Source organism: Ornithorhynchus anatinus, chromosome X1 (genome assembly GCF_004115215.2).
Source record: "Ornithorhynchus anatinus isolate Pmale09 chromosome X1, mOrnAna1.pri.v4, whole genome shotgun sequence".
In the NCBI taxonomy this organism is placed as follows: Eukaryota; Metazoa; Chordata; class Mammalia; order Monotremata; family Ornithorhynchidae; genus Ornithorhynchus; species Ornithorhynchus anatinus.
The window spans coordinates 77,719,422-77,735,290 of NC_041749.1; the positions used below are offsets into that span (position 1 = coordinate 77,719,422).

At 43.1% G+C, this 15,869-nt stretch overlaps 1 protein-coding gene across 1 annotated transcript in view; it reads left to right on the forward strand.

Moving 5' to 3' along the window:
- The window catches only part of WNT7A (Wnt family member 7A), a 62,662-nt gene extending 47,426 nt beyond the window's left edge, over positions 1-15,236 (forward strand). The window contains exon 4 of the mRNA XM_029052241.2: positions 12,783-15,236. Within this exon, the coding sequence (XP_028908074.1) occupies positions 12,783-13,262 (480 nt within the window). The 3' untranslated portion in view covers positions 13,263-15,236. The remainder of the gene's footprint in view (positions 1-12,782) is intronic.
- The last annotated feature ends 633 nt before the right edge of the window (positions 15,237-15,869 follow it).

Here is a 15,869-nt window from a genome sequence, read left to right on the forward strand (position 1 = left end):
ACGCGCTTATCTTGGTGGAGCAGAATGGGAGTTCTAAAAATGATTCCAGCTCCCCGGACTCGTGACACATTTTCTGGGATGCCGTCTGCTCTGCTATATACTTTTTTTTTTTAAAGGAGGTTAGTTATTTGGGAGGGAGGGTCTACATTTTCACCATGGTGGTAAAACATCAGATCTGGGGGGGATTCAACCACTCCACTTTACAAATGACCATGAGCCCCTCTTAGCTAGCATTTGCAGTAGCTTCCTGATTGAAAAATGGCAACTCACCAAACTGGGTGGAGGTAGGCAGAAAAGCTGGATAAGCCAGGAACGGTGAGTGATTCCAGTGACCTAATGATAAATATTTTTCAGACAATTTGCTTTCAAGATTCAAAAACTCAGTAGAGATGCCAAACAAGACCTTAGGAGGCTTTTCTATTATTTCCAAACCAGAGGCATAGAACTAACTCAGGTGTGAATAGAGGCAGAACTATCCAGTAGCTGGGAAAACCAGGTGCTTGGGGCTACCCACAGGGAGGAGAGATAACTGCATTGGGTTCCTGCTTTGGATTTTTTCAGGCCTATTCAGAAACTGGAAAGAGGGGCAGGGGCAATGGAGGCAGCTGCTGAAGTGGCAGGGTGAATATCAAGACATCATGGTTTAGTGGAAAGAGCACGGGCTTGAGAGTCAGAAGATGTGGGTTCTAATCCCAACTCTGCCACTTGTCTGCTGTGTGACTTTGGGCAAGCCACTTAACTTCTCTGTGCCTCAGTTATCTCATCTATAAAATGGGAATTAAGACTGTGAGCTCCAAGTGGGACAACCTGATGATGTCATATCTATCCCAGTGCTTAGAACAGTGCTTGGCACATAGCAAGCACTTAACAAATGCCATAATTATTATGACAGCAGAGAATGGAAACAACCTCTTCTCCACTGCCCCACTTCTCCACCTCCTCCAACAACACCTGGGGAGGGGTATGAAAAGAGGTAATCTTGGGGAAGTGGGGGGCCCTCAGCCTGCCTGTGCCTAAGGCTTGAGTTCTGCTCTTGGGCCTGAAGTCAGAAAAAATGTTCTGTTGGGTGTGACTTTGTCTTTATGGGCTAAGTGGCTGAAATAGTGATCTGTAAATCTCAGGGGAATCACCTGTTACTGAGAAAATAGGAGTTTTTTGTTTTTTTCCTGCATGGTATGATCCAGACTGACTATGAATTTAGCTTGCCACTCTTTATAAACAAAGCTTGGGAGAAATAAATGGGCTGTCAACTCCTAAAAGTTAGGTACTCCTTAGGTACTTTTAGGAGTACTGTACCAATATATAGTCAGCATTTTTTTTTTTTGATGGTCCTGTGATAGTGTTTCCCATCTCTCTTCTGAGTACATGCAGGATATCAGTAAAAGGGAGCTGACATTTGGGTACAAATTCTGGTTTTCAGTGTGAATGGCAGACTTTTTCTCATCAGGCATGTATATAGATCAGTAGAATATCAGAATTTAAGCTGTCCTCTGAATTGAAGCCACAAATTAGGTGTTAAATGACTAGATGCCTGTGCTTGTCAGTGGACAGGAAAGGCAAGGGGAATTTGGAGTTTAAAATGGATATAGATCTTAATGTAGCAAGTAAGTCTAGTATTGGATGACTGTCAGTAGGCTGGTCAGTCAGGTGGCAGCGGGACTGTCTCCTCTATGCTGAGCTTTAGACAGTACTTGAGGCTTGGAGAGTGGAAGAATAAGACATGGCCCCTGCTTCTTGAGGGGTTTTCAGTCTACTGAGATAAAATAAGTCCTGAGAGATGCTGGAGTGATTGGAGTCACTTAATTGAGTGGTATAGCAAAGAGGTTTAGTTTAAACACCAGTGATAGTGAGTGTGGTAGAAATAAATGTTATTTATTGAGTGCAGTGCACTGTGGTAGGTTGGTGGGTAAGCACAGTAGAAGCAAAATGCACATTCCTTGCCCATGAGGAGCTTTCAATCTAATGGGAAAAGGGGGCTGAAGGGACAAGTAGCAGGGGCCATTCTAGGTTCCTGGACAGATTTATATTAGCCTTGCATGGTGACTTCTACTTTTTAGCTATTTCCAAACAAAAAAAAAAGGGAAAATACTTCTTAATTTGTTATGTGTACAAACCTAAGACAAATTTTGTTACCTTTGAACTTTCTATCTCCAGCAGAAATCACTTGCCAGAACTTGGGCACCATTCTCCTGCCAAAAGCTTTGTGAAGATGTGAGCTTCTTAGATAGCCACTGATAAGAAATGTTCTTGACCTCTGTTTGACTTCATTGTCCAGGAATGGTATTATGTTCATACTTGCAGGTATTGATGAGGTTTCTGAATTTAAGAAGGCAGACTTGGGCCACCTCTGTATCACTGGTGATGAAAACAAAGCTTTCCCTAAAGACACTGGGCATGCTTGCTTTGCTTCAGGTTATTTCACTTGCATTCCAACAACATAGTTGTTGGAAAACTTTTTTCCAGATGAACATGAATACTTGGTACAATTCAGTAAGTACAATAGGGCTCTAAGAATGTGATTAGAAAGAAAATACTCCAACTGTTTACTGAAGAAATGAGTTTTTTTTCTTTCATCAGAGTTGGCCAGAAGGAATACACCTGCAGTTAAGTGAAATTTAACTTCTGGTTATGATTAATAGATGCTATGTAATGATAAGTGACTCTTCTTATACCAGGTAACATGCAAGAAAGGCTTGTACTTTTAACCCTTAGTCAAATCTCTGACAATTATATTTAATTGAGAAATGGCTGAATGATTATAGATTAAAAAAAGGAAAAGCTTGCTGTGAGAGGCAAAAACAAATTGTATTTTCCAAACCCAAACAATTTAAAAGCCAAGTCTTCTAAGCAACATACTGCATTTAATCAAAACTCATGTCATCAGTGGCGCTCAGATGAGCTGTAGATGAGATGAAGGTAAAACAAACTTGTACCTCCTCCAGGCAAAAGCCCACAATGTGATCTGGTCAAAGGTAGTTTCTGCTTGGGAGCAACAAGTCTCTTCTCTTCCCTAACTGCTCAGCTCCGAAGCTCAGGTCTCAAAAGTCCTCCTAGAAATAAATAGCCTCCTAGATAAAATGGTCTCTTCTTTGCAGACTTTTAAATCTCCATGACTGTCTTCTACCCTCTCCTTTACCTCCTCACATCATAGCCTCAGCATCTGTGTGTATATATGCATATTCCCTCTCTAGTCTGTGAGGTAGTTGTGGACAGGGAATGTGTCTACCAACCCTGTTGTACACTCACACACACACACTTAAGTGCTCAATAAATGTGATTGATTGATTCACGATTTCTATGCCTTTCTGCCCTGGTTGAGCGTCAGATCCTTTGTGGCAAGGAACACGTTTTGTGCTTCTGTTGTGACTCCTAAGCAGTTAGCTCAGTGCACTGCAATCAGTAGGTGCTCAGTAAATATCAGTTACTACCACCAGTAATAGGGTCTGCTGCTCTGCTGAGTTCCTCATTCCAGATTTAGTCATTCAAGGGAGCCAAACACAAAGGTCTCCTATCTGATTTCCTTTGAGGCCTGGGTATTTGGCATGTGCTGATTTTCGTGACCAATAGTACTGGGGACCTTGAAGGCTCAGAAGGAGAGAAAGTGTGTCTGGGAAGAAGCCAAAACCCACCTCAAGAAGGTGTGGCATCTCTGCTGATTTCTCTGTGGAGAGGTTACAGAGTGGTGTAGCTTGAGCATCTAATCCTCCTCAGAGTTCTCTAAGATGCTCTGGCACAGGAAGGGCCAGTCTTGGTTGTGAAATAATAACGTTGTTTCAACCCCTTTGGCTGGAACCTGAAGAATCAAACAGTCAATCAATTAGTCATATTTATTGAGCACTTATTGTGTTCAGGGCACTGTACTAAGCATTTAGGAGAGTACAACACAATGATATGACAGATATAATCCCTGCCCTCGAGTGACACACTTCCTGGGGTCTATGCTCCATGAGCTTCCAGGTTGACTGGCATTAAACAGCCTAACATCAGCTGAGGCACCAGATTCCACCTGATTTGTTTTTTTTTTCCAGGGCTTTTCCCCAGATTTCAAACACTAATTCAACAATGACTACCTGAAACTACACGGGTGAGATAAGGGACCTGCTAGATATGTTGAGACAGTTAAAGTGAGAATGGACGACAGTGACCTAGTGGAAAGTGCACAGGCATGGTAGTCAGAGGACGTGGGTTCTAATCCCATCTTTGCCACTTGCCTATTATGTGACCTTGAAGCAAATCAGTGAACTTCTCTGTGCTTCAGTTTCCTCAACTGTAAAATGGGGATTCAATATCTGTTCTCCCTCCTACTTAGATGGTAAGCCCCATGAGGGTCAGGGACTGTGTCTGACCTGATTAACTTATATCTACCCCAGTACTTAGAACAGTGCTTGGTCCATAGTAAGCCCTTAACAAATTCCATAAAAAAAGACCTTCCAAATAGTATAAAAAATCAGTGTAAAATGGGCACTGGTCTTCTTCTCCTCTCATTTCTTCCTCATCTCCTCCTTTTCTTACTTCTCCCTCAACTCTCTATTTCACCAGGCTCAGAGAACCCAAATATCTTCTTGCAGCAAGCACTCTGAGACACAGAGAACCCCATGGGAGCTAAATATAAAGGGATTCAAAAGGAGAAGCAAAAGTGTTCAATTTCCTTTAGACCTCCTATCTGATATTCTTTTTACCTGCTGTCTAATGGATTCGTGTTTGTTTTCACGTTGGGGTTATAGCAGTCAGGAATGGACAATTTTCAACCATTTAACAGTTAACCAAGGCAACCTTTAATATACTGGACCTAACCTTTAAAACACATTGGTAAAATGACTTTACTCTCAGGGCAGCTGCTGCTGATCCAACTCCCCTCCAACATCTCACTGTATGGGAGAGAGGGGCATATTGGGAGCTGTGGAATGGGCAGCAGCATAAACAGCTGCCACCCCATGCAGGGATTCTGCTTCCTGCCTCCAGCCAAGAATGAAGGAAGCAGTGGCAGGAGGTTGTTTGCAAAGGCACTTAAAGATAATATATATGTGGGTAGATTGGGAGCTAGTTAATGATTAACCAGTTAAACAGATACAATTTTAATAGTTTCAATACTTTAAAAATGAAATTTGCATCCATAAGTAGCGACACCGATATTGGTCTTTGTTTAGGAACAGTCTAGAAAGTGACTATACAGTATAAAGGACAAGAGATCTCAGCAGGATCTACCCAACTTGAAAAAACATGCAATGCTTTACTTCAGAGTGGAGAGCTAGAGGTGAACTTGTGGGGGGCTTTTGAGATTGTGGAGAATCGATCATTCATATTTATTGAGTGCTTACTATGTGCAGAACACTGTACTAAGTGCTTGGGATAGTACAATATAGCAGAGCTGGTGGACATGTTCCCTGCCCACAACAATAATAGTAATAATAATAACTGTGGTATTTGTTATGCACTTACTATGCACCAAGCACTGTTCTAAGAGCTGGGGTAGATACAAGGTAAATCAGGTTGTCCCACGTGGGGCTCACAATCTTAATCCCCATTTTACAGATGAGGTAACTGAGGCACAGAGAAGTTAAGTGGCTTGCCCATGGTCACACAGCAGACAAGTGGCAGAGACAGGATTAGAACCCACGTCCTCTGACTCCCAAACCTGCGCTCTTTCCACTAAGCCACGCTGTTTCTCTAGTCTAGAAAGGGAGACAGACATTAATATAAATACATTAAATTATGGATATGTGCCTAAGTGCTGTGGAGCTGGGGAGGGTGAATAAAGGGTGCAATGCCAAGGACAAGGGTGATGCAGAAGGGAGTGGGAGCAGAGGGAATGAGGGCTTAGTCAGGGAAGGCCTCTTGGAGGAGAAATGTTTTCAATAAGGCTTTGAGGTGGGGAGAGTTGGAGCCTGTCGGATATAAAGAGGGAGGGAGTTCCAGCCCAGAGCTGTATGTGGGTAAGCAGTTGGTGGCGAGTTGATGAGATCTAGGTACTGTGAGTATATGAAGGATATGAAGGAAATGGATTTGCCTCTCTTCTGTAACTGGGTAATGGGATTGAAGTTCATTCACTCAACAGTATTAATTGAGCACCTACTGTGTGCAGAGCATTGTATTAAGTGCTTGAGAGAGTAAAAGAGCAGTAAAGATCACAAAAGCAGTAAAGCTCCTGCCCTCCAGGACCTTACAATTTCATGGGGAGAAAGGCAGATGTAAATTGTGCATACAGTGGAAGTAACAAGACCATGATGAGGGAAAGGAAATAAAAACATATCACAGATCATTATTATAGCTGTCTTCCTTGGAGAAGGCACCGTTTACTTCCCTTTTGAACAGGGTTCTCTAAGCAGTAGGCAAACATAACCTCCATTAGTCTCTTTAACTGGGCTGGAAAACGTTTTCATATCCATTTTAATTAAGGGAAAATAAAGGTCTGGAAGACTGCAATGCCTTCACTAGGGTGAAAGAGAGGGAGAGTTGCAAATAGCTTTCACCCCCAAGCTCCCTGCTTTCCAGATTAGGCTGATGGAGGGCACTGTACTCTCAGACTGGGGTAGTTACCCTAGCTAAAGGATTTTTACTCTCTTGTGTTCATTCATTCAATCGTATTTATTGAGCACTTACTGTGTGCAGAGCACTGTACTAAGCACTGGGGAGAGTACAATATAACAATAGGCAGACACATTCCCTACCCACAGTGAACTTACAGTCTAGAGGGGGAGACAAACATTAACATAAATACATTACGGATATGTACATAAGTGCTGTGGGGCTGGGAGGGGGGGATGAATAAAGGCATCAAGTTAGGGTGGTTCAGAAGCAAGTCAGGGAATGCCCCTTGGAGGAGATGTGCCTTCAATAAGACTTTGAATGGGGGAAGAGTGATTGTCGGATTTGAGGAGAAAGGGCATTCTAGGCCAGCGGCAGGATGAGGATGAGGGGTCGGTGGAGAGAGAGATGAGATTGAGGCCCAGTGAGAAGGTTAGCAATAGAGGAGCAAAGTGTGTGGGATGGATTGCAGTAGGAGAGTAGCTTTCAAACAATTAAGAACAATAATAGTAATAATTATGGTATTTGTTAAGTGCTTCTATGTACCAGGCACTGTCCTAAGCTTTGGGGTGGATACAAACAAATTGGGTTGGACACAGTCCCTGTCCCACACAGGGCTCACACAGTTTCAATCCCCATTTTACAGATGAGGTAACTGAGGCACAGAGAAGTGAAATGACTTGCCCAAGGTCACACAGCAGACAAGTGGCCGAGCCGGGATTAGAACCCATAACCTCCTCACTCCCAGGCCTGCGCTCTATCCACTATGACATGCTGCTTCTCAATTAGCCATTGGCAACCCAGAAACCATGCCTGGGATGGGGGTGGGGGGCTTCTGATGTGCCCCACTCCATTATTTTCCTTGGATTTGATGGCTAGTTGCTTTTTTCAGTACTGGAGTTTGCTTAAAAAAAGTTTAAGCTCTTGGCTCAAAGAGGATGAGGTCCAATTTGTGTATTTGTGCTATTCACTTAAAACCTAAATGCATTGAAATCCCCTCAATCCTTGCTCCCCAAATTCCTCTAGTCGTTTGCTTATTTGGGCACTGAAGTGGCTGCAGCGCTCCTCTTCCCAGTTAGGCTTGCCCCTTCCAAACAAGCTCTGGGTAGGATTTTGCCTCAGGGTGTACTCAAACTCCACTCTAGTCCTCCTTCAAGAACTGCCCAGCTTCACTTTTCTTATTTTGCTTTTGATTTATTTTTTCCTTGGGGCCTATTTTCATTTTCTCCCTTGACATTTGTTTTCTCACAGCATCGCTCCTCCCACATTCCCCGCACCTCAAGCACATTGCTTTCCTCTCAAGAACCTCTTGGCTCAGTGGTCCAAGGTGGTACGAATGCAAGTTTGAGTAATTCTGAGTCTACTAAGGGCAGGAATGAGAGGACATTGGGTAGTTCTATTGCCAGTTCTGCCTCAACTTATAAAATAGGCATGAGGTGAGCTTATTTTGGGGAGAGTAATTACTCATGGAAAATGTCATGCTGACCACATTCCTACCATGCCATGCCTAATAATAACAATTCTAGAGCTGAATAAGTAAAATGCACACATTAAGTGCTCGATAAATGTGATTGATTGATTGATCAGGTAGTCATGCACTAGTTCCACTCTTGAGGCCAGCAGTTCTATCTTTTCCATTCACTCTATGCAGTCTGGTAGGGATCAGGGTAGTCCCTAGAACCCAGGCAGGCAGGCCAAGCTAGGTGGGAAGGCAAGAGTTGACATCTTCCCCCAACCCAATCCCCAGGCAAAAGTTTTCGCTTGGGCCAATCAGGTGCCATGTGAGACAGTATTCTTACTGCAAATGACCTTGTCTCCATGATCTCACTCTAATGCTTTGCTCTGCTGAACGAGAACCAAAAATTCAAGTTAATAATAGTAATGATAGTAATAATGTCTACTGAACCTCTACTGTGTGCAAAGCACTGTACTACGCATTGGGAAAGAATATACAGGTGGAGATTAGACATGGTCCCTGGCCGCCCAGGGATTTACAATCTCAGGACCAGGGGGCAGGGGGAACTGACAACAGATATAAAGAAAGAGAAAACAATAAAAAAACAAAAACAGCATAAAAAATGAGGACAAGGATAAAGAGAAGGAATAAAAACAAAAAGAGCAATAGGGTACTCAATAAGTCATAGGAGTTCTCTGGCAACCCTCACTAACTTCATCAAGCCGCATTTATAGAGCTCCCACACAACTGATCCATCCCATCAGTCCACTAAGTTTCTTCCTGTATCAATCAATCAATTGTATTTATTGAGTGCTTACTGGGTACAGAGCACTGTACTAAGCACTTGGGAGAGTACAAGGGCTGTCAATTTCTGTAAGGCTGTCAATTCCCTTTTGAGCTAACAGAATGCGATTGAATCATACTCATTGGAGTTTTGTTCAGGAGTGTATTATTTCCTAGAACAAAGAAGTCAGTACTGGGAGGGTTCTCCCCCTTCCCTTTTTTTTTAAAGGAATGTGCGGTTGGGGGAAGACTGGGAGACTTCTAACAGTCTGGGGACTTTGTTCTAGGGCCTTGGTCATCCTTAAAAAATGAATTAAAAAAAACTAAAAAAACCTCCAACTCAGTTTGAGTTTTTGGAGGAAAGGAGTTATGTAAATTTGAGGGACTAAGATTAGTATCATCATCATCACTGTCACTATGGTTGAGCCCAATTATCCCATGCATGTGGGTCGGAGATTAAGATGCTCCAAAGAACAGGCACCTCCAAGAGATCCAGCCTTGACTAAGCCATTCCCCCATTTCAGAGAGCTCATTAATACCCCATTCAACTTTAGACTCCATTTTCAAATCCCTCACTGGATGGCTGATTGATAAAATTGGACCTGGCATATTAGATCTGCTCTTTCAACTGCGAACCCCAGTTAACTGTGACCCATCTGATTCATGAGCCAGTGATCAAAATGGCCCTGGAGCGACCTTTGTATCGGGAGCAGATCAACTGCTCTTTGTTCCCTTGTGACAGGCTCTGAGATTACAAAGGAGCCCCTTGCCCCCTGTTCCAGAGAAGAGATCTGAGAGAAAAGGGAGAATGGCCCCAGTGGGAGCTGAAGAATAGGAAGATTATTTTAATCAACTAGCCAAACTGTTGCTAAGGTCCTGAGTGCTGGATCCATATACATATTTTCCTCTGCAAGCAGATATTTGAGTGTCAGTTAAACATGTTCAATCAGCCTGCAGCTTTAGTATATAAATGCTGAAATACAGGCAATTCTCAATTTCTTGGGATTGTGGGGCCTGGTGTCAATTCAGTTTATCCGGTAGTTTCAATATTCTCACCCATCAAGCCTTTTACCAGCTCTATGGGCAAGGAGCAAAACTCTACTTGATTGAGTTCTACCTCTTCCCTCCATCTCCTGCATATCCTCTGGCAGAGATGCTTATGAGCAATGAAATGACCAAAAGATGGAAAGTAGGTGAGAAAGGCAAAAGCCCTGGCTAACTCACAAACCGGATCATCAGTTCCTGTAGAATTGAGAGTTGGCTGAACCAAACTGTGTCTTACAAGTACAAAAATGTACCAGGATTGGAGAACCAGAAAGAATGCTCAGGGTGCCTTTTGAAGGGACTGAGACAAGTGGCTGTCCCTAAACTCTTTTTGATCAAACTGCTGTATCATGAGGGTTTGGGAAACAACACACTGGTTTTCAAAACCCAGATTTTGAGAAATAGGAGAAAACATTGAGCCCAATAGGATCCCTTTTGTGTGAGCGTGGAAATTATTTACCAGCTAGATTTTTCTCCTTACCCCTCAATCAGCAGAGACCCATGTCTAACTCTGTTTTCTAGCATGCTGTTTGTGCTCCTTGGGTAGACTACCAGAGGAGAGATTTATTTCCTAATTCCTACCAGGCAGAAGACCTAAACTAGGGTTGGAGGAAAGAGAGGTGCTAAGGCAAGTTTATGGTGGCAGAGAGGCTTAGGTTCCAACTTAAACACATAAAGTGAGGAAAATCAAGCACCATGGTCTAATGGAAACCCTGACTTTCACAACACCTGTCCATGCTACGTTTATGGCATTCTCCGTAAGCTCTGTGAATGGTGGATGGGTTTGGACTGCCTTACTTCTGCATGTATTGGGCATATAGATTAGTGTTGGTGATAGATATCATTTGAGACCTTTGTAAATCAGTCTCCAGTAATGATTTTCAAACCCTAGGGAAACTTGATTTATAGAGCTCCCACCTGCCATGGAAGTGCTTTAGGGAAAGTGTTTTGGAACTTGCACTTCGAAAGTTTGCTGAAAATAAGTGCATGGGGAGAAGACCAGGGCATTGTGACCATGGTGGAACACTCCGCTTTATTACAGTTTAATATAAACACAGGGCTTTCCAAATGCATAGTTTCATAGGATTAGATCGGATGAAGCTAATCTGATTATAGTGCCCATCAAACCCTTTTCACAGAATGCTCTACTGCATACTGATCACCCTTAAAAAAAAGGTCTGCATTCATTAAAGGATAAGCACCTCAAATCCGCAGTGCTCTTGTGTGATCTTACCAGGATCAAAGTCATTTGGATGGGGCAAACAACCAAACGGAGGGCCTACATTTTAGGAAGAGTATGAAATTTAGTTCAGATGAGAAAAACCTGGGATCTTAATATTTGTTTAATAAGCAAATTGTAATAAATGTGGAGTTTGGAGAAAAGTGGCATTAAAAGAGACAGACAAATATTTAAGAGATGATTACTTACCAGTCTACAACAGTCTTCTGTAGTCCACTCTTCCTGCAGGAGGTAATGAGGTACTCAGGGAGCAAAGTATTTTACTGGCAGAATTGCTTTGCCCATCATCTATGCTTTGTTGAAGTTCTAAACCAGTTCAGTGTCCTTCCCCTCCACTCAACCCTTGCACTGGTGGGAATGGCTGTAGCTTGACTGTTCAAAGGTGTGCCTGGGCTGGAATTGCATGGGTACAAAATGATTGCTACCCACCCCAGTCCTCTGATCCTGCCTCAAGTGGTGCTATGCACTGTTGAAGGGGAGCAGGGCACCCTGTCCTCAGGGATGGCAGGTCTATCTTTGTTCATGGCTATGTGATCCTCTCCTCCCTACCTTACTACATAAAATGGCTTAAAACATTTGAAGGCAGATTTTTTGGTTTTTAATTTTCCCTGTTCTCTTTCATGCATGGGGGAGAATAGAAGTCAATATTTCGGTGTTAGGTGTTCTGGTCAAAAACAAGTGGTACTCACTTATAGATTCCATTAGTCAAAGGCATTGACCAAAATGATCTTGTAGTTATATAATAATGCTCATCCAAGTAGCACTCTCGAAAAAAGCAGAGTTTTTTTGCATTGGATTGTTAAGTATACTGAGAGTCAAAAGGACCCTTAACATTCACTTTAATGCTCGATAAATACCTCTGATTGATGGATAGATTGATTGTACTCTCCCAGAAACTTAAGACAGTGTTCTGCATAAAGTAATCTGACTGATTGATTGGTATTGTCTATTTCCTGGATCCATATCACCTGAAGAAGAGATGATCGCATGGGGAATAAAGAGTGCCCTTCAAATAGCTGAAGGAATTTCTGAGTGAAAAACTCAAGTCCATTACCTCAGTATAAGATGATCCAGTGAAAGAGAACAGCTCTGGGAAACAGGAGGGCTAGGTTCTAGTCCAAGCTCTGCAAGGAGGGGAAGCCTCCACCATCAGTGGGTGAAGGTTTCTGACCAAAGAACCTACCACCTTGGGCATTTGGCAAGGTGGACAGGCCCAGCAGGAATCCATCAATCAATCAGGAATCCTGGCAAACAGCTGGTTAACGTGGGTGGGAAAGACAAGGGAGTGCTAGTGGCGAGTTGTAACCCACTCTCCTTTTAGCCAATTCCTTTGGGTAGGTCCTCAGCCTTGAAGTCTCAGGCTTGGCTGTCATTCCTAACAGATGAGAGAGTGAGCTTAAACTCTAGATTAGGGAGTCAGAAGAACTTGCTGGCTATGAAGATCTGTAGTGTTAAAGAACTCTTCCTTTTCTGGAGAAATTTAAGAACAGGGTCGACCACAATCTGTCTGGGTTGGTTTTGCGACGGTACAGCCCTGAGGCAGGGGGACAGATTAGATGACCTCTGGAGGTCCTTTCCCATCTTGTGGCTGAGATGAGATGAAATGGAAGTGAGGCAGAGTTATGTGGCTGTGTTTTGAAATCTCAGTCTGGGAAAAACAGTTTGGCCTCCAGGATCTTGGATCATGGACCCCCGAGTGATGTGATCCCACTGTTTTCCGCTTTGTCCATTCAGATCCTGGAGGAGAACATGAAGCTGGAATGCAAATGCCATGGAGTGTCAGGCTCCTGCACGACGAAGACCTGCTGGACGACACTCCCCAAGTTCCGGGAGCTAGGCTACATCCTCAAGGACAAGTACAACGAAGCGGTGCACGTGGAGCCAGTGCGGGCCAGCCGCAACAAGCGCCCCACCTTCCTCAAGATCAAGAAACCACTGTCCTACCGCAAGCCCATGGACACGGACCTGGTGTACATTGAGAAATCACCCAACTACTGTGAGGAGGACCCCGTGACAGGCAGCGTGGGGACCCAGGGCCGGATGTGCAACAAGACGGCCCTGCAGTCCAACGGCTGCGACCTGATGTGCTGTGGCCGAGGGTACAACACGCACCAGTACTCACGGGTGTGGCAGTGCAACTGCAAGTTCCACTGGTGCTGCTATGTGAAGTGTAACACGTGCAGTGAGAGAACAGAAGTGTACACCTGTAAGTGAACAGTGAGAATGGGGTGGAAGGGAGAGGTGACCGCTACCTGCCCCTTCCTGCTGGGAATGAAAAAATAAAATAAATGAATAACTTACATTTGCACATGATCTGGACTGGCCTGAACGAGACTGTAGCAAAGATCGGCCCTCTTCCGAAAGGAAAGGATTCATTCCCTAGCTCCTTCCCTCAGTACCAGAACTCCCGCTGAGATGCTGTCAGACTAAGGAGAGTCAGAGAATGCTGCCAAACCAGCCAATGACAGCAGCAACTTGGAGGGAACCCCAACCACACAGAACATGCCCACCCAGCCCCCACAGCCTGATAAGTCCTCAAATGTAGATTTGCAGCTCTAAGATGACAGCCCTGGGGAAAAATGCCAGCTCAGTGCAAGGATTGGAGCCGGGAAACTGCTGTCAGTTTGGAAGTACAGCCTTAGATGGTTAAATGCCCAGCTACTGTTCAAAGGAGGAAAACAAGGTTAAAAAACAAAACAAAACCCACTTCAGCTTTCAGATGGTCTTTGCACAAGCTCGGCGAAAATGCCTCTGTGTGAATTCCTTCTTAAGGGTGTGGATTACGTGGATGAGTTTCTGCACTTGTGAACAACTTCCGGTGTCTCTCACCCATTTTCATTTCCACAGTTGACTTCCGCAAACATCACTGCTGCTGTTTGGCCTCAGACACTGGTTTGTCTCCTTTGTTCATGCTGCAGGTTTTTGCAGGGATTTGGGACATCTCAGCATAATAATAGCAATATTTAACAATTTATTCATATAAAACTAATATTAATTTATTTAATGAAAAGAACTCTACATTCGGAACCATTCTGCAATTAAAGTAGATGGCTGGCTTTCTTTGTGGAATAATTGTATAGATATGGCAAGAAAAAAAATGGGGCTGTATATATTATTCTTTACTCAGATATTTCTACTAGATGTATTTGCAGGATATTTCTTGCAGTACTAGTTGTTTAATTACAAAAGCAGGCATCTTTTATAAATATATATATAGATATATTTTTTTTGCTGTTTGCTGCTAGTTGTCTGGAAAATCTAACTGGGAATGATTTGGATAATTTTACTAAGACACACTTTTTTGTTTTGCATTTAAACCCCATTATGAACATCTAGTTTGGAACATGGATAGTTAACAAAAGAGAGCGAAAAAGCAAACCTCCAGACAATTTCCATCTTTTGGAAAATGAACCATAGGATAAGAGAATATATTTTGTAAGAGACTATTTTTATATGGATATTTTATTTATACTACATCTGCTTGTATATTCTATAACCATGCATTCTTTTCAGAATAACCACAAACATCATCATTCCTTGGCTATCTGATGGAAAATGACAGGTTGGCTCCCAAACCCCTCAGCAGCATGTGGGCTCTGTTCAACTGTTTGGGATGAACATATCAGAAACTCTTCAAGCCTTCTTCCAGGAGTGTGTTTACAAACTGTTCCTTGGGCTCTTCCCTAGCAGTTCCGATTTGCAGAATGTGCAAAACAAGGCCAGGGTGGGTAGCACTGGGCTGGTTGCTTGACCTGGCGACGCAATGGGTATTAACTGGTTGCTCATTTATCCCATTCAGTAGAAAGGAGAAAAAACCCAACAACAAACAAATCTGAAAAAGCTTCCCTCCTGTGCTAGTCATTAAACTGTGGCATTATGATTAGCAAATGTGCTGTTTGTGCTGTCATTTAAACCTTTATATTGTGTTACTGTCAAATTTGATTTTATCAGTGGAGGATAGTAGACTATGATTTTAAAAACCAGCATGACACACAACAACTCATTCTCCCAGCCAGGATACAGAGATTACACTTGACCTGATCAAAAGGCTTTCACTGCCATATTCCATCCCTAGGCCAAAATAGAACTTTGGGGTTTTAAAATGCAAACACTTCACGGTATTTGTTATGCGCTTTCTATGCGTCAAGCACTTCTAAGCGCTGGGGTAGACATGAGTCAGATCGAATATAGTTCCTGTCCCACATGGGGCTCACAGGCTAATTAGAAGGAATAACAGGTTTTGAATTGCCATTTTGCAGTGGAGGAAAATGAGGCACAGAGAAGTTAAGTGATTTGCCCAAGGTCATACAGCAGGCAGGTGGTGGAGCCGGGATTAGAAGCCAGGACCTCTAGTTCCCAGGCCCTTGCTTTATCCACTAGGCCACGCTGCTTCCTCCCTCCTACCTTTCTCCTTGGAATTTGGCAGTTTCATTTCCTACTATGGAAACCATTGCGGTCTGTGGATCAAAGATATTGGGAATAGATGAGCGACTGAGCTAAGGAAAGGGAAATCTGTATATTTCTCTTGTGTTCATTTAGTTGATGGACTAATATGTCAGGAACCATCAAGTCAGGAAGGGGGCCTAAATCTAGAGGCATAGAAAGGAAAGAAGTGTTTAACTGAGATTTTGCCCAAATATCTTCCTTGTCTTGATTTGCTCGAGCTAAAAATTCTCTTCCTTGCCCTCTTCCTTTAAAAAGACAGTACCTGCTCCTTGCAATGTACAATTACCATTAAATATATAGTGTGACTTTACAGACCTGCCATTTACCACATAATATACAGTATTACAGAAATTCAGACTCCAATGTATGAGAAAT